General features: G+C 43.5%; 1 protein-coding gene across 1 annotated transcript in view; it reads left to right on the top strand.

Annotated features, from left to right (window-relative positions):
- Nucleotides 1–22,192, top strand: part of CREBBP (CREB binding lysine acetyltransferase) — a 135,043-nt gene that overhangs the window by 84,285 nt on the left and 28,566 nt on the right. The window contains exons 6-16 of the mRNA XM_081257023.1: nucleotides 4,337–4,579; nucleotides 5,984–6,086; nucleotides 6,298–6,444; nucleotides 7,270–7,387; nucleotides 7,916–8,087; nucleotides 8,709–8,753; nucleotides 11,013–11,137; nucleotides 11,745–11,933; nucleotides 13,349–13,765; nucleotides 15,174–15,353; nucleotides 16,367–16,556. Of these exons, the coding sequence (XP_081113149.1) occupies nucleotides 4,337–4,579; nucleotides 5,984–6,086; nucleotides 6,298–6,444; nucleotides 7,270–7,387; nucleotides 7,916–8,087; nucleotides 8,709–8,753; nucleotides 11,013–11,137; nucleotides 11,745–11,933; nucleotides 13,349–13,765; nucleotides 15,174–15,353; nucleotides 16,367–16,556 (1,929 nt within the window). The remainder of the gene's footprint in view (nucleotides 1–4,336; nucleotides 4,580–5,983; nucleotides 6,087–6,297; nucleotides 6,445–7,269; nucleotides 7,388–7,915; nucleotides 8,088–8,708; nucleotides 8,754–11,012; nucleotides 11,138–11,744; nucleotides 11,934–13,348; nucleotides 13,766–15,173; nucleotides 15,354–16,366; nucleotides 16,557–22,192) is intronic.

Below are 22,192 nucleotides of genomic sequence, written 5' to 3' on the forward strand. Positions count from 1 at the left end.
TCTCAGTCGGCAGTCCCCAGACCTGTGACTTGAATACCTCTACTGGCTTGATGCTCACTACCTGGCCCTGCTGTGTGTTCCAACTTTAGACCCCTCTGATTGTTTGAAATGCATTCCTTCAGGGTGTTGAGTCTTTCTTAAAACGTGCCCTCAAGACGCCTGCCTGGTGGTCAGCAAGCACTTGTGGGATGGCCGCCTGTTCCACCTGAGGGCTCCCCAGAGACCCTCAGCCACCTCTGACAGCCCTCACTCGGGTAGGGGTGGGGAGCGGAGGGGGCAGGGCCGCCTCTGACTGTAGGGACAGAGCATTGGGCTTGTTTGCCCTGATTTAAGTACCAAACGTTCGCTGGTGATAGACTTCATCAGAATAGCTTTGTCCTTGCTCTTCTGGGAGACACAGGGTTGCCACTTCTGAGTCTTTGGCTTCTGAGGAAAACCTGCTGCAGGGCGTGCATTATTGCTTGTTGGTGGCTGTGATGGGAGGCCTGGCCCTGGGGCTCAGGTGTTCCCCTTTGTCATTGTGCCCTGTGCTGTGCACATGAAGATGCTGGAGAGGAAGGGGGGTCCTGGTGCACAGTGCGTGTGAAGCCCCGTGCTGTGGGAGCAGCTCTGCAGAGACGTCTGCGGGTCTGAGTAAATTTCAGCTTGGCTTTTTCAGTGGAAATCTAAGTGATGACCAGGTAGTAGATGCTTTGCCTGCTCCGTGGCATGTTCCCCACCAACCTCACAAAGCTTTAGAGTTCAGTGTGTCCGTTTTCATTGGATTTCCAAATTGAGCACAGTTTTATTGAGAATGACTGGGGGGACTGGAACTTCTGGTGAATTGAATGTTGCAAAGCAGCAGTGTATAGCGTACATGGACCCTATCCGTGAGGCTTTGTGCTCACTGGGGAAGGACTGCCTTGAAAAGTGGTGGGTGAGTCCTGGGCAGAGCCAACTATGAAACTTGGCCTTTTATTTCCTAAGTCATGGGCTCCTGGTATAGCTGCAACAGAAGGGGAACGGTGGGTCAGTGGAGGGGTTGGGGGTGTTTTGACGTAGCAGGAATGCCGACTGATACTCAAGGGAGAGGAACCCACACTGTATTGAGATGTATTGAGACACTGTGTGATGTGATATTCTAAGGATTGGTTGTGTATGAAACATAGCATTGAGCTCTTGAGAAAGAAAATGATGTAAAGATGGTAAAAAGAACAAGAGGTTTTGACATTTAAAGAGGTAAATGGGAATTCCCTGGTGGTCCAGTGGTTAGGAGTCTGCACTTTCACTGTGGGGGCCCAGGTTCGATCCCACCCTGGTCAGGGAACTGATATTGCACAAGCCTTGCAGCACGGCCAAAAAAAAAAAAAAAAAGGGTAAACATCAGTACAGCAGGCTGTATTCTCAATGATACCAGATAAATGAAGCCTTGCTGTTTTAGCACTCCTTTCATTTTTGTTCGGCCCTAAAGCCCTCACTGCTGGGAGGGTGCCTGCTATACTGCCGCAGCTCACCTGCACCTCGTTTCCCTGTGCTGGGCACCACAACATGGGAGGAATCCAGATGCGTTGCACACTGGTCCACCCTTTAGGGAACGTGCAGGGAAGAGGAGATGAGCACCATTGAATTTGATATGGGGTCCAGAGCTGCAGCCTTACATTTGTCAGTATTATCAGATAAATGTGTTGCTCTCCCATCAGACCCTCTGCTCGGTGAGTGCATATCCTGGAGCCTCGCAGAGTCCCCAACATCCAGTCTGCACGCAGTCTGTGCAGCAAGTTGAGTGAATGAGTGAGCGAGAGAGTGCAGGAAGCTCAGATGCCCAAAGAGAAGCAGAGGCCCAGGAGGCGCTGGGGGAATTCAGGGAAGACTAACTGCTGCCCAAGACACCAGCAGGATGTTCACGGAGAGCTAGAGCATCTAGCGCTTTTACCCCTTTCAATCAGCTGTCACCCCTATAGGAAATGCCTGTGTTCCCTTGCCCTTATGAGATAATTTGTGTTATCTCATAGCAAATTGGGCCATGCGTATATGTTAGAGACGCTTTTTATTTGTTTGTATTTTGTTTTCCTTTGTCTCTAAATTGTTAGAAATGTCAATTACCAAATGCTTGCTTGCCTTCAGATAGATGTGTTTTCTTTTAAAATAAAAAATATTGTAATGTTTACATTTAGGACATAAGTGCTTTTAACACAAACAAAAAATGCATTGACCATGTCAGCAGCTTCCGTGAGACGTGCTGGCTGCCCCATAAGTGGCCTTGGGCTTGGGAATGGCATTTGTCCTAGGATGGGGAATTTTGGCTAAAAGGATGGCATTTGGGGAAGTGTGGACTCGAATGGATAATAGTAGGAAGAAGTGGTCGCTAGTGCATCTTCACCCAGAAGCGGAAGGCCACGTACACCTTGTTTCTTTAAATTCCTCTGCCTCCACAGTTGATCAATATGTGTATCAACGTAGTCTGTGTCTGTTCTTTCTTATACCACAAGGTGATAGAAAAATAAGTCATCCTACCATTATCACTTTCCTTTTTACATCATAGTTCTTTTAGAAAATTTAGCATGTCAGTTTCAGGAGTACAGTGTCATGTGTTTAAAGTTTTGTGGAGTATTAGCTATTAGGAAAAAAACACTTTTATAAGGTATTATACATGACTTATTTCAGCTACATGCTTGTCATAAAGTGTACCTTGGGAATTGATTTTCATTTATAATAACAAGGTGCTTGGTGTGTGTAATTGTGTCTAATGAGCATTAATGAGTTTGAGATCTGACTATCCTTATTAGAAAAATTAATAGTATGGAATGTATAATTATCGTTTTATTTTTTTTAACACATTTCGGTTTAATTAAGTTACTCTGATAAGTATTTGAGTTGTTTATGTTATAGTTGCACTGATGGTAATGTGAGAATATTGTTATTACACATAAGGTAATTGAATTTTAAAGAAAGGCTTTGTGATAGTGTTTTTTTATGTATCAGAGATCATATGTTATAGTATCAGTTTTATAAGCTGCTGTTTATGACATGACTATAAAGTTTTGGGAAGTTGGAAAGAAAGGAGCTCTTAAGAATAAGAATAAATGGTATGACATAAAACTTCTGACATATGTTGAGTGCTCAGCAAATGGGGACATTTGGTTGGATGGATGGATGGACAGACGGATGGATGTTTGGGGCCATCTCTGTTAACTTTGAAGCCCTTGGGAATGGGGCTCTTTATGTTGCCACAGATTTTTCCTTTAGTCTCCGGGGATCAGGCAGGAAGAAGGGTAGCTGGAGAGAACACCCTGTGAGCCAGCCGCAGGCCAGGCCATGGGAGCCAAGGTTGGCTGCCGAGGCCGAGCATCTTTTTTTTTTTTTTTTTTAAGTACATTCCCTTTTATTTTATTTATTTATTTATTTATTTTTGTGGGGGCGGGGACGCGCAGGCTCAGCGGCCATGGCTCACGGGCCCAGCTGCTCCGTGGCATGTGGGAGGCATGTGGGATCCTCCCGTACCGGGGCACGAACCTGTGTCCCCTGCATCGGCAGGCGGACTCTCAACCACTGCGCCACCAGGGAAGCCCAAGGCTGAGCATCTTGATACTCAGTTCTGAGTATCAGCGGTGCTGAGGGGACACCAAGCCTCGGTCCATCACTCATTTCAGCTAGATAGTCACTCTGTCAAGTACAGCATTTCTCGAACAGCTTCACATAGCAGAGAGCTCAGCATGGTGCCCTCCTGCATAGGAAACTCGTAGGAGAGAAAGGTGTGGTGTTACCTGGTCACTGTATGCCACAGTTTCAAGGAAGTGCACTTTTGTTTTTTGGAAGGTCATATCATAGATCTCAAGTTGTTAATAAGTAACAAAACTGACCAACTAGGTATCACCTCTGCTCCTTCTGTTAACCCTTCTGTACCTATGCAGGTGAGAAGTAAAGGACTTGGGGGAGCGGCAGCAGGAGGGGGCTCCTTAGCTCATCTCAGTGGTGGCTGATGACCCCCAAAGAATCAGAAACTTTCTGTTGTTACACGTTTGCTATTTCCCCAGAACCGACTTCTTATGAGTCTCTAGATTTAATACATGAGGACTTTGATTAGGTAATCACTGATTTTGTGGTCTGTTGTTTTCTAACATAGAAGCTTGAATTTTTCTTCAGCTTTTTGCTCTTCAACTAGTGCTGTGCAGAATAGATGAATAGAATGGGATCCTTCTCTCTGCACAGTTCCTTTCTTGGTAGCCTTTTTCCAGTGCTTCATGACATACATAGGTGGTCTTCTGATAAAATTTTACTTGCTTTTCAGTAGTTTTTCAATCATTTGTGGACTTCTCCCTTTTACTTATCTTTTTTGTTTGTCTCTTTGTTGTTATAGCCATCCTGGGGTCTCCAGCTAGTGGAATTCAAAACACAATTGGTTCTGTTGGCACAGGCCAACAGAATGCCACTTCTTTAAGTAACCCAAATCCCATAGACCCCAGCTCCATGCAACGAGCGTATGCTGCTCTTGGACTCCCCTACCTGAACCAGCCCCAGACGCAGCTGCAGCCTCAGGTTCCTGGCCAGCAACCAGCACAGCCTCAAACTCACCAGCAGATGAGGACTCTCAACCCCCTGGGTAGGTGAAAGAACTCCCAAGAATTTCTTTGTCCACATGCAGCGTTGGTAATGACAAGTCTTCCTGGAACCCAAGGCTGTTTTCAATTACTGTTTTTACTTTAAATTCAAGTTAATATATGTATATATTATGGTGATGGTATCTTTTAAATGATTGAAATAAAAAAACTTCCAGGAAAAGGCTAAAGTGTAGGGTGCACAGAGGATGTTACAGGCTTGTAAAATGAATAGCATTTACAGATGAACCAATATTTTTGTTGCTTCTGTCTGGACAGTTTTCATAAGGGCATTTCATATGGCTCAGAATACAGAATCTCACAAGTTAGAATTAGGGTTGTACCACTTGCACTGACTCTGAGTAGACCATTTATTTGACAAAGAACCTGAAGGTGGGTACAGCTCTTAGCACTTCTTGGTTATGGGCTACCTCATGGGTGGAGGTGACCAGCCTGGACATGGGGAGGTTAACAGGAATCTCAGAAAATCTCTTCTGTCTCAGACTTCTCCATGGATTAGTGTTTCCTAGTGTCATCTCAACCCATTAATTGCCAGTGTTTCATCATTCAGTCACATCTCTCCACAGTTTTTGCCATCTCTGCATAGTGTCTCCTTAATGCTTCTCTTCAAATTGGCATAGTCCTTTTAAACTCAGACTTATGCCAAACAGTTATGTCAGCAAATTAAATCAAGGTTGTTGTGCTAGTTTTGTTCTTTTCCTAATAAAATATTTTAACCTTAAAAATGTCCAGTTAAAGACATCTCATCTGTTGCGTTTTGGGAAATAATCACCCTAATGCATCTCTAACTCCTACTGGCTAGGAGCCTGGGTTGGAGCCCTGAAACCTGCATTATAATCTAACTCTACTCCTGTTGGTGATATAATCTGGAACAAGACTATTAACTTCTCTGTATCTCACCTTTTTCTTACTTTAGAATGAATACTGTAGATAAGTTGACCTTTTATCTTCTTCACCTGCACTTAAATTTCTATGATTTTTACCTTCTGATATGCAAAAAAAAAAGGATGATGAACATGTATGTGACAGGTTAGCTTACTTATTTAGGTCATGATATTAATGAAGCCAGAATCAAAATCTGGATCTGCAGATGGATCATTTCTGGTTTTTTTCTGCAGCCACAGAACACTCATGATGCCAGCCAGCCTCCATAGAAATGCCTTTCTTTGGTTATAAAGTGCAGTGGGAAGGAGACTGCAACTGAATTTATATAATTTGATCACCGTTGTTGAAAATATAACTCCCAGAGTTCCTGCCATAGCGTTTATTATTATAACTTCTAAGAATCATTTATTTATATGTGACTTTTTATTTATCTGTTGTCAGGACTTTAAAGTGTGTATTATAGTTCAGGAGTTGGTTGATTTCTTTTCTTTCTGCCTTTCAAGGAAATAACCCAATGAACATTCCAGCAGGAGGAATAACAACAGATCAGCAGCCACCAAACTTGATTTCAGAATCAGCTCTTCCAAGTTCCCTTGGGGCCGCAAAGTAAGACCCGTGTTTCATCTGGCTCCTATCTGAGTGACAGTTGCACGTGAAAGTGGGCTGGTAACCACGGGAAGCTCTTGATTCTTTCTAAATGTGTGATGCTCGCCCTTCCTCCCTCCCTCCCTCCCTCCCTCCTTCCTTCCTTCCAATACAGTTTAAAGTTCCATATGGTGGATGAACCTTAGTTGGATAAATCTTACTCTTTTCTTAGCCCACTGATCAATGACGGCTCAAACTCTGGAAACATTGGAACCCTCAGCACTATACCCACAGCAGCACCTCCTTCCAGCACTGGCGTTCGGAAAGGCTGGCACGAACATGTCACTCAGGACCTGCGGAGCCATCTAGTGCATAAACTGTACGTGGCCACCTCGCTCATTATTCACATGTGATGGAAACATTTTGTGACTGATGGCGATGTGACAGTTTTGCAGTTTCATCGATGTCTGATTTAATTCCTAAGTGTTCTCTTGGGCCCCAGGTGATTGTACCCTAGCAGCTGACGGGGGTCACATGCTTGTTTAGGGAGGCCAGAGGATCCCAGACACTGCATCCCCAGTGGGTCCTACAGAGGGACATGAACTGTGACCCATGTTGCAGGGGGCCAGACCTGCTTTCTAAGCTCTGGGATGCACCAGGACCTGGGATTAGCTCAGAAGCTTAGCCTTATTTTGTGGCTCAAGGTTATACTTGTGGAGACCCCTGAGAATTGGAGGAATTTGGGCCTAGTAAATACAGATGGCATGACACTACCGTCATACAGTTTAACGTACAGGAAATTAATAGTTGACTTTCTCCAGCTATTTAGGTTAAACTGAAGGTGAGGTTAACTTGATTCCCTTGGAGATTTGTTTTCTCCTTCATTATTTTAATCAAAAGTTTTTATAATAAGTAGTTTAAAAATTAGGAATTCAAAATGAGAATTTTGAATGGTCCAGCACTTATTGTTAATAGCAAAATATGGGTGTGTTTCACTTGTAGATAAATTGACAGGTCAGTATTATCTCCAGAGAGCGACTTCATTTGTGTATTCATGAACTAGGCGAGAGAGATTGGGGGTTTCTATCAGCAGTGTATTGCGCCCATAGGTAGACGATTGTTTCTTCTCTTTCCGTGTCACCTATAAAGTGGCAGGACAGACATTGTATTGAAAGTAGATTGAGAGTGTGTGTTGTCTTTTCAGTGTCCAAGCCATCTTCCCAACACCTGACCCTGCAGCCCTGAAGGATCGCCGCATGGAGAACCTGGTGGCCTATGCTAAGAAAGTGGAAGGGGACATGTATGAGTCTGCCAACAGCAGGGTAGGTTGCCATTTGTGTTCTAGCCATGCACAGCACCTATGGGAGCTGTAACTGCATCTGTCTGCCTTATTGTCTGGAAATGGGGACATCTGTTAGTGTGGTAGACTCATCACTTGAGGGCACTGACCAGGGAGACTTCCCAGTTAAGACATGAGGTCCCTGTACAACTCTCTTGTTCTGTAACTACAGAGTACAGATGTCTCCACTACAGCGGTAAATGAGGTATATAAAATTTTTTTAATCCGTGGGTGTTCTTTATAGTGGCAGTGTTCACAGCGCTTGTCTGTGTTATTGCCAGTGTCAGTGAGTGTCCAAGAAGAGGTTCAGCTGTGGAATGAATGTAATGAGCACTCAGTACCTCCTATCTGATAACTCCTGTAACATCACTGGGCACTGGTTTATCAGGAGTGCTGAATGTTTACCTGTGCCAATGTACTTAATTTAAAGTTCATTAGTTTGTTAGAACATACAAAACCAGATCATTTTTTTATTTACAAATAACTAGTGTTGAATGTTACTGCTTTTTAGGATGAGTACTATCACTTACTAGCAGAGAAAATCTACAAGATACAAAAAGAACTAGAAGAAAAACGGAGATCGCGTTTACACAAACAAGGCATCTTGGGTAACCAGCCAGCCTTACCAGCCCCCGGGACACAGCCTCCTGGGATACCACAGGCACAGCCTGTGAGACCTCCAAGTAAGGACTTTATTTCCAGCCCTTAGTCTGTTTCCTTGTTTTTCCTTCTGCATTTGGTGTGTATTTCTAAGCATATAGAATTATATTCTCCAGAAGCCTATGCTGTGAAAAACTGTGGTAGTGGCTGTGACCTTCTGCAGTGGCCTGTGTTCAGACAATGAGTCTTTCTCATGGAAAGGCGGGTGTGCTGGCATCAGAATGCACAGCACTTTTGGACCTGGTTTTCTCTTTAAGTTTGAAAGATTATTTTATTAAGTTAAACTTTTTATTATTATTATTTATTTATTTTATTTTTGGCTGCGTAGTTGCGGCACACGGAATCTTCGTTGGGATCTTCATTGTAGCATGCGGGATCCTCTGCTGCGGCATGTGGGCTCCTTGTTGCAGCGCGCGAGCTTCTCTCTAGTTGTGGTGCGTGGGCTCTCTAGTTGTGGCCCGCGTGTTCAGTAGTTAAAGTGTGCGGGCTTAGTTGCCCTGCGGCGTGTGGGAATTTAGTTCCCCAACCGAGGATCAAACCCGCGTCCCGTCCCCTGCGTTGGAAGGTGGATTCTTAACCACTGGACCACCAGGGAAGTCCCAAGGATTATTTTAAATAACCCATTTTTTTTCCTGCCATTATAGATGGGCCCATGCCTCTGCCAGTGAATCGCATGCAGGTTTCTCAAGGTATTTAACTGTTGTTGTGAATCATATTTTGGTTTAATATTCTACATCCACAAAGTTTATTGGTTTGTCCTCTTCCCTCTGTATTTCTTTGTAGCTCCTCCTCTTATTCCTTCCATTCATTTTTGCTGATGAGCAGAGTTCATGTCCACAGGTAGTATGAATATCTGTTGCATTTGAAAGTTTGAAGATCATAGGAAAGCTCTCCAAGGAGACCAGAAGTAGGAGTTAACTTTTTTTTTTTTTTTTTTTTTTGGCGGTACACGGGCCTCTCACTGTTGTGGCCTCTCCCGTTGCAGAGCACAGGCTCCGGACATGCAGGCTCAGCAGCCATGGCTCACGGGCCTAGCCGCTCCGTGGCATGTGGGATCTTCCTGGACCGGGGCACGAACCCGTGTCCCCTGCATCGGCAGGCGGACTCTCAACCACTGCGCCACCAGGGAAGCCCTTTTTTTTTTTTTTTTTTGATGGGCAAGAGAAGACATTATTCTTAGGAAGAGTCTCCAAAAAAAAAGCATTGTATTGTAGGTTGGGGAAAGAAACATTTCAGAACATTTCTGAGCATCATGCCCATCCTGGGGCAGGAGCACTGTGGGGGTGGTGGTGAGGTGAGGAAAGTGGGGACTGCTCTGGGCCCTGTGAGCACAGGTGCCATGGCTTGCGGCTGGCCGAGGAGGGTTTGTGCTCAGAGAACCCTCATCAGGCTGTGCTACTGGCAGTCTTTTTATTGGTGGTTGTTGAAGCAGTCATTTTAGTTTGGGAGTTTGGGGGTGAGGGTCATTTCAAAGCTTTTACGGCTCTTGTCAAATTGAGACTTGAACAGTAGGATGTTTTTACAGGTTGTGAAATAGGTGGTGACATTATCCAGAAGATTCCAAAGCAAGGCCTTGCTGCTGTGTGTAGAGTAGTTTAAGAGGGGAGAAGAGGTGATTTTAAAAGCCATGGTGATCGTACTGCGTACTAAAAAAGACCTGAGAGATAAACTGATGTGGAGGAAACTTTTCAGGGACTTGTTTAGGTGGACTAGATATGAAGGGTGAAAGAAATCACGAAGTCAGAGAAATGGAGCCTTAGGAAAGTGGCTGAGTGCTGTGTCGGGGATGACTTGGAAGGCTCTGCTGCTTTGGGATCTGAGGAGGTGGCTGTTGAGCAGAGTGGAAGGCGTTTTCTAGGGACGTGCTCACATGCCCCGCTTACCGACCTGTCTGGGTCTGTAAAGAGGGACTTTCTATGGTGCCATTTCTTTGTACATCTTTTATTTAATAAAATCTTCTCTTTTTAATAAAACCCTCAAGGAGAGTGGAACATTTTTGTATTATAGGCTTCCTGGAAAGCCCTGGGCCTGTGCTGGTTACTTAGGGTGACATTTTTTAGTGGTGCTGAGGGAGGCACATGTTGTTTGATGGCCTCTCATGCTACACAGTGTTAAGGCAGCGCCTCAAGGATTCTGTTAAGTGCCAGTGTCGGGCCTAAGACTTATTGAACCAGCATTTATGTTGAGCTCAGAGTTTACAGAATATTGTGGGAAATTACAAAGAGAGAGACTCGTGGTCTGGAGACGCGTGGCAGCTAGTGAGGTGTCATTCATTCTGTGGCACCTCTGGAAAGGCCAAGGTAGCTGTGAAAGTGAGATCTTTCCAGTCTATGGAGAGGAGGCTGAGGTTGAGAACTACCAACCCTTGGGCACTTTCTAAATGCTTAATGTGCTTGCAAAATTAAAACCATATTTTGAGTCTTACCCCAGATTCTAACAATAAATGTAAACCCAGCCAAAGGGCTGGGAGGCCTGGAGTGATGGGAACAGGCTTCCTGCAGGAGAGGAGATGGGAGTCAGGTGCTCCAGAAGGCTCTGAGGGGTTGGCTCAAACGGGTGCCCTGGCCTTAGCTGACCTCCTCTGTAGATGGTGGGAGCGCCTTCCCACGCTCCCCCCATCTACTTTGTCGCTTGGATGCTTCAGTGCCGAGCACTGCCCCAGCCTTGTGTGCTCATGGCTTACCTGACTTTCTGCCTTCCTGTGCTCATGCTGCCCTGCCACCCACCCCATCCTGTCACCCTCACCACCACTGCATTGGTGCCATCTTTTCTGGATATGAAGAGTCTGTTATTTAACCATCTTTTCTGATTAACTGAGTGATTTCCTTTCAGTTGTATATGTTGTGTGTGTGTTCCATCTTATTTGGCTTAGAGTTTTATTTGGTGAGTTGTCATTCTGTTTTCCTGTGAGTGATTTTCCTAATGAACCGTTGTGGGTACATTTACAGGGATGAATTCATTTAACCCAATATCCTTGGGGAATGTACAGTTGCCACAAGCTCCCATGGGACCTCGCGCATCGTCCCCCATGAACCACTCTGTCCCGATGAACAGCATGGGCTCCGTTCCAGGGGTAAGTGCTTTTTTTGTTTGCCTCAGCTGTGCTGATAAGGCCTTGCTCGAATAAGGAAAATTCTCTCAGCAGGAAACTTGTAGATCGTCTGGGAATCCTGTGGTACTTGTTCCTTTGGATTTGAATTATGCTTTATTTTCTTCATATTTCTCTTTCTCTCTCTGTGTCCTTATTACCACAAGAATTATTTGACCATTACTTACTTTTATTGAAATGACAAATCATAGGCACCTGTGACCTTGTTGGAAGATGGGGTTGGCAGCCTCACATATGTGGCTGAGAGGGATTTGTCAGTGTCTGTTGACTCTCAGAACTTCCTCTCCTGCGGCTGCCTTCTAAACGCTTCAGAGAACTCATAAAAGGCATATTCTGAACTTTAAACTATAGCATACTATTGGTTTCTGTTCAGAGGACAGTGTGAAGCTGGCTGATTAGAGACCTTGCATGAAAAGCATGCAGAGTGCCTGGGAGCCAGAAGGTCTTAGTGAGTGGTGGGTCCCTTCCTGCAAGGGAGGAGGATTTGAAGATTTCTGCCTCTTCTAGTTTACCTTGAAGACTCAGGCCCTTGAAGCCCTCTGAACTCTCAGTAACGCTTATTGTCTTTTAGATGGCCATTTCTCCTTCCCGAATGCCTCAGCCTCCGAACATGATGGGTACACACGCCAACAACATGATGGCCCAGGCGCCTGCCCAGAACCAGTTTCTGCCACAGAACCAGTTCCCATCCTCCAGCGGGGCGCTGAATGTGAACAGCGTGGGCATGGGGCAGCCAGCGGCCCAGGCCAGCGTGTCACAGGTACTGTTCACGTTGGGGCTGTGAGCCACCTACAGTGATATAGCCCCAGCTTCCCACTGACCTCAGCATGTCCCAGTTCACAGAAATTAGAATTCTAGACAAAGCATTTCATGTGCTATAGCATCTCTTGATTTTTCTTTTTTCCCTGTTCTGTTCCGTTATTGTTACCTTGTTTGGAATTAGTCATACCATCTTGGGGTGAAATTCATACAAAAATGGAATGGATTATGGTTTTTTGGTTTGTGTGCTTTTGTTTTGGTTTTGGGGTTTTTAGTTGTCATTTTCTTGGTTTTTGTTCGTGCATTGTAAATTCTGAGTTTCACGTGTGATCCTGAGAGACACTGGATTTTAAAGAGGGAGTGAGGAAAGGTCCCATGAGTTCACTCTTAATGATTTGGTCTTTGTATCTTGTTGTCTGTCTGTCTGAACTGCCCAGGTGAAGTCCGACTAACTGGATCATTTGAGTAGTTCTCTTCTTATTGAATGTGTTTTTAATTATTCAGTCTAATGCTGGTGAGAACTATTTTCCATTCATTTTACTGCCTTTTCCCCCCTTTTGTTAATTGCTAGAGTACACCAGATTGCTGCTGTATACAAATGTACATGTGTTTAAAACAGGCCAAGTCTTCCCCCAAAAGATAAACTTCATTATTTAATTTTTTAACATGAAGTAACATTGAATAAAAGGCAGTGACTACATTAGATTCACTCACTAAATACTTATTAATTAATTATTAATTTCCATAAATTTCGTTGCTCCAGACGGGGGTTATCAGGTTTGTCCTGTAAATATTTTCAGCTTGGTGGGTCATGGGGTCTCTGTTTGAACTGCTCTGCTCCACTGTTGTGGCGCCAAGGCAATGGTAGACGTGCACATTCACATATGAGTGAATGGGCGAAGCTGCCTGCCAGTAAAACTTTATTGACAGAAACCAGTAGCTAGCTGGATTTGGTCATGGACTCTACATAGTTTGCAGATCCCTGCTCTAGACCAGTGATTCAGAATAGATTTTTAATTGGTCCACAAATAATTCTGAAACATGTATCTAGTTGAGAACCACTGTAGTGAAACATTTCAGTGTTTCCATAACTCATTTTTTTAAAAAAGACGAATACCTTTTCCAGTGGTCTAAGCTGTGGGTGGATATTATGGAGCACGAAGGTAGTAAGTGGAGTGTATATGTGTTTGTTTAAGCCAGAGATTTCCACACTTAATAAATCAAAGCATGAGAAACAAGTGCACATTACTATAAATGTGCAGATCGATGACTTTTTACAAATGGAATATTCCTGTGCAGTCAGCAGACCTCATCAAGAAACCATGATTAGATTTTCATACATTTAAGTCTTTGAAGTCTATTGCCACATTTTCAAATGGGGGAAATAATTTTAATGTACTCTGTTCCATCTGTTAGGGACAGGTGCCTGGTGCTGCTCTTCCTAACCCTCTGAACATGCTTGGGCCCCAGGCCAGCCAGCTGCCTTGCCCACCAGTGACACAGTCACCGTTACACCAGACTCCACCTCCTGCTTCCACGGCCGCAGGCATGCCGTCTCTTCAGCATCCGGCGGCACCTGGGATGACTCCTCCCCAGCCAGCAGCTCCCACCCAGCCATCAACTCCTGTGTCGTCTTCCGGGCAGACTCCCACCCCGACTCCCGGCTCAGTGCCCAGTGCCAGCCAAACCCAGAGCACCCCTACAGTCCAGGCGGCAGCCCAGGCCCAGGTGACCCCACAGCCTCAGACCCCAGTCCAGCCTCCGTCCGTGGCCACCCCTCAGTCGTCACAGCAGCAGCCGACACCTGTGCACACCCAGCCTCCTGGCACACCGGTGAGCCCCTCGGCCTGTCGTCTTCTGGCCAAGACTCTTAGATGAGAACTTGCCCATAAAAAAAAAAAATCTGTCATGAAATCACTGCAGGTCTTGGTGCAGTTGCAAAAAGTATCTGTTTTGTTTCCAGCATTGGCTCCAAAGGCTGTTAGGCAGGACATGATTTATGATTATCTTCCCCAATTAAATCAGTTTGTAGAAATCAACAACTAAAAGAACTCATACATGGGTCCTCCGTAGAATTTTTAAGCTGTCTGTCCATAGGAGCAGTATTGTCCCCCATTATCTGTCCTAGATTGACATCTTCTGAGTTTTAGTGGTGATGAGGATTTGGTAAACAAGTCAAGTTCCTAGTTGTATGTACTTTGACCTTGCCCATCAGCCTTGTTTTCCAGCTGGAAGCCCTTTCTTTTTCATGACAAAATGGCATGCTCAGGTTAACACTTCTGTGGCTTAGATTTACCCATTCTTCCTGGGAGGTGAAGGTGGCAGGGTCACACCACGTCCTGTGTCCCATGTCTCATGCTCTGCTGGCAGCACCCAGTCCAGTGCTCTCCTAGACTGGGCTGTCCCCACTGACACAGGGGCCTGAGGCTGCTTCTGTTCACCTCCACATTCTTCTCCCAGTTCTCACCAGAATCTTAGTGTCTGTTTTCTTATCAGTCTAACTTAAAAACCTTCTTCCCCCTAAAATACATTATCTTTTATTTGTGGGAACTGAGGATATTTATTTATAAAATGTCAAAATTAACCCCAACAGAAACCCCAAGATGACATTACTGTTTGTATTTCTCCATAGGGACTGTGCTTATTGATCCTTACTTTATATTTCTTATCTCTAAGTAAGATCCCTTTGTAATTTTATGTTTTCTTTTGTTTGTTTACTTAAAACTCCATTGGGTAAATCTTTGAAAATTTAGAATTCTTTCTGGGATTCCTTCTCTTAATGTTTGTTTACTCCTCCACCACTGTTCCTATAATTAACAGGCTAGTTATACATTCTTATTCCATATAGATACTTTATTCCCCTTTCTACAGCATATATACTTATATACTTATTATTCAGCCTTTACCATAACCATTAACGTCATTGTTGGAAGGAATTAAATTTAAAATAGGAGGTTCTGTGACTTAGGTAGAGAATTCCCAGAAAAGAACTTTCTGTCAAAAGGTAGGAAGCTCTGCTCTTCCATCTCTGCATTGTTGGCAAGAAGTCAGTTGTGTTTCTGCCTGATTTTGACTTCTCTGGAACTCCCATTTTAATGCTTATTCTTCAGTTCTCTCAAATAGGGGTGCCTATTAGATTAGTATTGAGAAAGATTAATGCGAAACTGTGTGTTGGGTGACCATCAGGGTTTAAGATCATTTATATTGTTTACAGAGATAAATGATTTTGGTTTCTCCACAGCTTTCCCAGGCAGCAGCCAGCATTGATAACAGGGTCCCCACTCCATCCTCAGTGGCCAGCGCCGAAACCAACTCCCAGCAGCCAGGACCCGATGTACCAATGCTGGAAATGAAGGCTGAGGTCAAGACCGAGGACACCGAGCCCGATGCCAGTGAACCCAAGGCAGAGCCTGGGGCTGCGGTAGGTGCCATTCCTGGGAGTGAATAGATGTACTGCGCACAGGAGCATCACTGAGGTGTCCTCGGGGGAGGCACCAGGCGTCCACCGTGGATGCCCCTGCTTTCCGTTTCAGTATCCTGTTCGATTGTGGTTCAAGTTGGAAAGAGATTAAAAACAGATTGGTTATTTATTTTTAGATACGAGGTATGGGTTTATTTTATTTTGCCAGAAGTGAAGAGCACTGGCTTGTATTTTAAATGTTTAAATCATCCAGCAACTTTTTCATTGCCATCCTTCATTCATTTATATTTCTGCAGAGTTAGACTGCACAAAAGGTGTGTTCTTTTACTAATTAACCTGTAGCAGAAGTTGGAAACTGACAGACCGTGGGCTGAATCCAGCCTATAAATGTGTTTTGTTTGGCCCACACAATTATTTTTAAAATGGGAAATTACAAATAAAACTCTAGATTTCTGGCTTTTCTTGAAAAATGAGAAGCTCTGCCAGCACTGTGCTTCCGTTCCTGTGGGGCAGCGGTCTAGGTGGGAGCACCAGCTGTGGCTCTTACATGGGTCGTGAGCTCTCTAGTTTGCCAAGAGTGTCCACTGCTCCCCGCGGCCTCACACCACAGCTCCTGCTGTTGTCATTAGCTTCACCTGCCTCGCCCTCTGAGCAGTTGAATTTCTGATCCTTCCCACAATTTTCGAGGCACTTCTTGTTCCAAAGTAGAAATATATGTAAAACTATTGAGCAGTTAATGGTGTATACAATGTGTATACAAGTTTTTTAAGCACTCTAGCATGTAAAAATTTAAAAATTTTTAGGACTGTAATGCACTGGTGCTGTACTGAAGTGACTGAACAGGCACTCCACCCCTTCTTGTGGGAGAGAAAAGGAATGATCAATGCAGCTCTGACTTGGGAAAGGTTTTAACAAGCCCATAGAGATTTTTAAGAGCCTTCCAATAAGGCTGAGTTAGAATAAAGGTCTTTCATATTCATATTATCATTGTCTGTAATTTTGTTTTTCTCAAGATGATGGAAGAGGACTTACAAGGATCTTCTCAAGTTAAAGAAGAAACAGACACAACAGAGCAGAAGTCGGAGCCAATGGAAGTGGATGAAAAGAAACCTGAAGTGAAAATCGAAGCTAAAGAGGAAGAAGAGAATAGCACCAACGGGACAGCCTCGCAGTCCACTTCTCCTTCTCAGCCTCGCAAAAAAAGTAGGTCATGTTCTCATAAACTTACCGGATGGTGCTGCTTTTCCATTGTGTTGGGATTGCATTCTGTGGATTAAAAGCTAAAGCAGAAAAAGAATTCCATCCCTTCTTTTATCCTTCTTGCCTGCCATTCCGCAAGTTTTAGAAATGGTGACAGTGAGCTGAACTCCATGGTGTGAGCCCACAGGAGTCTGTGGTAGGAACAAGAAGCGACCAGGGCTCTGAGGGGCAGCCCATGAGCCGCCTGTCTGGGGTGGTGCTGGCTTTACTCGGCATGCCGTGGACAACCACTGATGGGCTCCAGCAGGAAGATGACCGGAAGCTTGATGTTAGGGAAATTATCACTATGGCAACCCTATGCGCTGAAGTTTGTAGGTTTCTGCTGATACAGATAGGAAAGTAAGTACCCAAAGTCAGGGGGTGGGAGAGTAGAACCCAGTGACTAGTGCAGCAGGAAGAGGGAGGGCGGCAGGTAAGTGAAGATACTTTGGGTTCTGAAATAAGCAGGATGAGTCAGGCTCACGGTGGAGGTTGGATAGAATCTATTTGAGATGTGTCCAAAGTACGGAGGTAAGGGTGTCAGCAAATTGTCAGGTGACCGTTAGGAATGTGAGATGGGGCTCAGGTAGTTCAGGGCTGCAGGTGATCCAGTTAGGAAAGACGGCAGAAGAGTGTTAGAAAGGCTGATACCGTATAGTTTTGCTGCTGGAAGAGACCCTGGAGATCATAGAGGACAGCAGGCCTTAAGGTTTTGGTCTCAGACCTCTTTATACTCCTAAAAGTCGAGGATCCCAGAGAAGTTTTTGTTTGTATGGATCATCTATCACTATTTACTCTATTAGATGTCTTTTTAAATATTTATTTAAAAATAAATCTGTTACATGGCACCCATAAATAACACATTTTAATGAAAAATAATTTCCCAAACAGAAATAGTTGGAGTGATCACATTGTGTTTTACAATTTTGTTACTCGGAGAGTTAAGTGAACACAGCTGGATTCTCATATCTGCCTCTGCCTTTGCTGTTGTATTCTGTTTGGTTGAAGTACATGAAGAGAATCCAGACCCACTCAGATTAGTAGTTAATAAAGAGAAGAGTATTTTAGTAGTCTTTTCAGGTCATTGTGGAAATTTTCTTTTTTGATACTACACCAAAACTCAACAAGTAGAAGTTTCTTAAAGGCTAGTTGCAGTGGGAAATGTGAATCCATAGCCCTGAATTTCTCATACTCTGTGGCGTTAGAATCCATTGTCCGTCTTGTACTTTGAATGGATCTTTTGCCATTGCATGATTTTTTTGTAACACTATCCTTTGGTCATCTGGGAATTTGGCTCACTGAGTTATGCTCATCTTCCAAATGTTGACATGCTTCATTATGTGATATTTTTAAAAATCACATTTATTAATATCACTATGAGTCTCTTCAGAAAGTCGTGTAAACTCTGACAAGCTGTCAAGCTCATGTGTCATGATACAGGTTTTTCAAAATTCTAATTTTTTTTTTTTCAAAATTCTAATTTTTGATGCAAGTCAAAATTTTATCGTTGGTAACAAATAGCGTCAGTTGTCCTGGAAGTAACTATAACTGGCATACTTCGTTCATTTTTGAGCAAATGTCTGTCTCATACCCAGATCTGAGTAACGGTAACTTGTCTATCAGCCATTCTTTCTAGTTTTGTGTGTTTCATGAAGAAAAGCAGTTACTTCAGCTCTCAACTCAACACTCACACAAGTGCTTTCTCTCAAGACAACCACTGCATGCAGCAGAAGTGCTTTATGACAGCTTCCCAATTTGTCGTACAGAATAAAAGACGTGTAGCCAAGGGCTGAGATTTAATAAAAGTAAGAATTTTGACTCGTTCATCAAGGACACTTGTAAGTGCAGGTGACGTTTTTTCCTGTGTATGCACAGCAGCAGCAAAGAACAGGGTGACCATGAAGTCGAGTTTGGAGCTGTTGCCTGGTCATGCTGCAGTGCTAGTGATTTTATTCACTGTTTGTTTTTGCCCCATCTGTGTGAATGTCAGCACACAGTGCAAAAGGTAAATGACAATTTAGTGTATCATGAAAATTGTTTTATATCATGGAAATAGATTTCACAGACCCCTAGAAAAGACCTAGGGCAGTGCTAGATGGAAATGTTGTATATCTGCACTTTCTGCAGCGATGGAAATGTTGTATATCTGCACTTTCTTGTTATGGCAGTCACCAGCCACATGTGGCTCCTAAGTACTTGGCATGTGACAAGTGTGCCTGAGGAAGTGAATTTTAAATTTTATTTAATATTAATTCATTTTGATTCAAGTAGCCACATATGGCTGGTGGCTACCATATTAGACTGCATGAGGGTCCCTAAGGTATCTGTGGGCCATGCTTTGGGGACTGCTGATGTGGTCCCCACCTGATGGTCCTGAGAAGGTTTTGAGCCAGAGAAGTGGAGTGACTTGCTCATAGCACACCACACTAATCAGTGGCAGAGAACTTGTTTCAAATACAGCTTCTGACTGCTACTTCCACTCACTTGGAGTCTTATTACATCAGTGTGGTTGTTAAAGACAGGAGTTTGAAAATGACTTCTCCTTGGCATAGGTATTAACTGTTTAGTGAATGAATGAACGGTCATCCAAAGTGAGATACATGTAAGGCCATGTTAGTTTTGATCAGCACTGGAAGACAAGATGGTCTGGAGTAGGGCATCAGAAGGCTGTCTAGGGCCACCAGGTAGTGCATCTTTTAGGCTTTGTGTGTCATAAGGTTTCTGTTGCAGCTGCTGAGCCCTGCCTTGTGGTGCAAAAGCAGCCATGGACACCTGCACAACAAGGACGGTTGTGTTCTAATAAAGCTTTATTTTGTCAGACTAAAAAGTGATTTTGTATAATTCACGTATCATGAAATAGCATTCTTTTTTTCCCCTAACCATTAAAAACCTTAAAAACCATTGTTAGCTCTCAGGCCCATACAAAGGCAGGCAGCTGGCCAGATTGGGCCTGTGGGTTGTGGTTTGCGACCCCTGGTCTAGAAGAATAAAAAAGCTGTTGATTAACTAACGAATTTTCTTCTTCTTTTTTTTTTTATTTAACAAATTTAATCAGTTATACATATACATATGTTCCCATATCCCCTCCCTTTTGCGTCTCCCTCCCGCCCTCCCTATCCCACCCCTCCAGGCGGTCACAAAGCACCGAGCTGATCTCCCTGTGCTATGCAGCTGCTTCCCACTAGCTATCTACCTTACATTTGGTAGTGTATATATGTCCATGCCGCTCTTTCGCTTTGTCACAGCTTACCCTTCCCCCTCCCCATATCCTCAAGTCCATTCTCTAGTAGGTCTGTGTCTTTATTCCTGTCTTACCCCTATGTTCTTCATGCCTTTTTTTTTTCTTAAATTCCATATATATGTGTCAGCATACAGTATTTGTCTTTCTCTTTCTGACTTACTTCACTCTGTATGACAGACTCTAGGTCCATCCACCTCATTACAAATAGCTCAATTTCGTTTCTTTTTATGGCTGAGTAATATTCCATTGTATATATGTGCCACATCTTCTTTATCCATTCATCTGATGATGGACACTTAGGTTGTTTCCATCTCCGGGCTATTGTAAATAGGGCTGCTATGAACATTTTGGTACATGACTCTTTTTGAATTATGGTTTTCTCAGGGTATATGCCCAGTAGTGGGATTGCTGGGTCATATGGTAGTTCTATTTGTAGTTTTTTAAGGAACCTCCATACCGTTCTCCATGGTGGCTGTACCAATTCACATTTCCACCAGCAGTGCAAGAGTGTTCCCTTTTTTCCACACCCTCTCCAGCATTTATTGTTTCTAGATTTTTTGATGATGGCCATTCTGACTGGTGTGAGATGATATCTCATTGTAGTTTTGATTTGCATTTCTCTAATGAGTAAAGATGTTGAGCATCCTTTCATGTGTTTGTTGGCAGTCTGTATATCTTCTGTGGAGAAATGTCTATTTAGGTCTTCTGCCCATTTTTGGATTGGGTTGTTTGTTTTTTTGTTATTGAGCTGCATGAGCTGCTTATAAATTTTGGAGATTAATCCTTTGTCAGTTGCTTCATTTGCAAATATTCTCTCCCATTCTGAGGGTTGTCTTTTGGTCTTGTTTATGGTTTCCTTTGCTGTGCAAAAGCTTTTAAGTTTCATTAGATCCCATGTGTTTATTTTTGTCTTTATTTCCATTCCTCTAGGAGGTGGGTCAAAAAGGATCTTGCTGTGATTTATGTCAGAGTGTTCTGCCTATGTTTTCCTCTAAGAGTGTGATAGTGTCTGGCCTTACATTTAGATCTTTAATCCATTTTGAGCTTATTTTTGTGTGTGGTGCTAGGGAGTGATCTAATCTCATACTTTTACATGTCCCTGTCCAATTTTCCCAGCACCACTTATTGAAGAGACTGTCCTTTCTCCACTGTACATTCCTGCCTCCTTTATCAAAGATAAGGTGACCATATGTCCGTGGGTTTATCTCTGGGCTTTCTATCCTGTTCCATTGATCTATCTTTCTGTTTTTGTGCCAGTACCACACTGTGTTGATTACTGTAGCTTTGTAGTATAGTCTGAAGTCAGGGAGCCTGATTCTTCAGCTCCATTTTTCGTTCTCAAGATTGCTTTGGCTATTCGGGGTCTTTTGTGTTTCCATACAAATTGTGAGATTTTTTGTTCTAGTTCTGTGAAAAATGCCAGTGGTAGTTTGATAGGGATTGCATTGAATCTGTAGATTGCTTTGGGTAGTAGAGTCATTTTCACAATGTTGATTCTTCCAATCCAAGAACATGGTACATCTCTCCATCTATTTGTATCATCTGTAATTTCTTTCCTCAGTGTCTTATAATTTTCTGCATACAGGTCTTTTGTCTCCTTAGGTAGGTTTATTCCTAGATATTTTATTCTTTTTGTTGCAATGGTAAATGGGAGTGTTTCCTTGATTTCACTTTCAGATTTTTCATCATTAGTATATAGGAATGCCAGAGATTTCTGTGCATTAGAATTGTCTTCTTATAAAGAGTTATTCAAAGAAAACCAAATGCTGCTTCATCTCTGTAAAAACAGACTGGAAGAAAAGGGGGTTAGCTGAAGGCAGGATTTGTGTGTGTTTCACAAGGCTCCACAGGGCACATCTGTTCCTTAGACCAGGCCTTTGCACCTGCATGGGAGTGTCTACACTGGGTGTCTCCCATGCTTGCTGACCGCCATGTGTCCTGGAGCACAGGAGGCCGTTTCCTCAGGAGGTCAGTCAGGATACCTGGGTATTCCCTGGCTCTGATGTCAATAAAGTTTCTGGAAACTTCTCAGCCAGTGTTTTCATCTCTCTATATACTCAATGCATACCACTTCCCGACGGGAACTTTAGGTTTTTATGGTATTTTAGTCTGATTTAAAAATTACAGTTTGTTACGTATCTGTTGTAGAAAATTTTTTGAAAATTCAAAAAACCACAAAGTGGAAACCTCACATCACTTAGAACCTAAGTCATCAAAACCTCTTTGCAGTGTTTGCCTCTGCTCATTTTTCTGTGGGCAGGAGCGTATGTGAGCGAGTGGGTGTGTGACACTCAGTGTCACCTTCACAGGCATGTTTCCAATGTCCTTAGAACTCAGGAGGGGTTTGTATGAGTGACTG

Source organism: Mesoplodon bidens, assembly GCF_964165515.1.
Source record: "Mesoplodon bidens genome assembly, chromosome: 15".
In the NCBI taxonomy this organism is placed as follows: Eukaryota; Metazoa; Chordata; class Mammalia; order Artiodactyla; family Ziphiidae; genus Mesoplodon; species Mesoplodon bidens.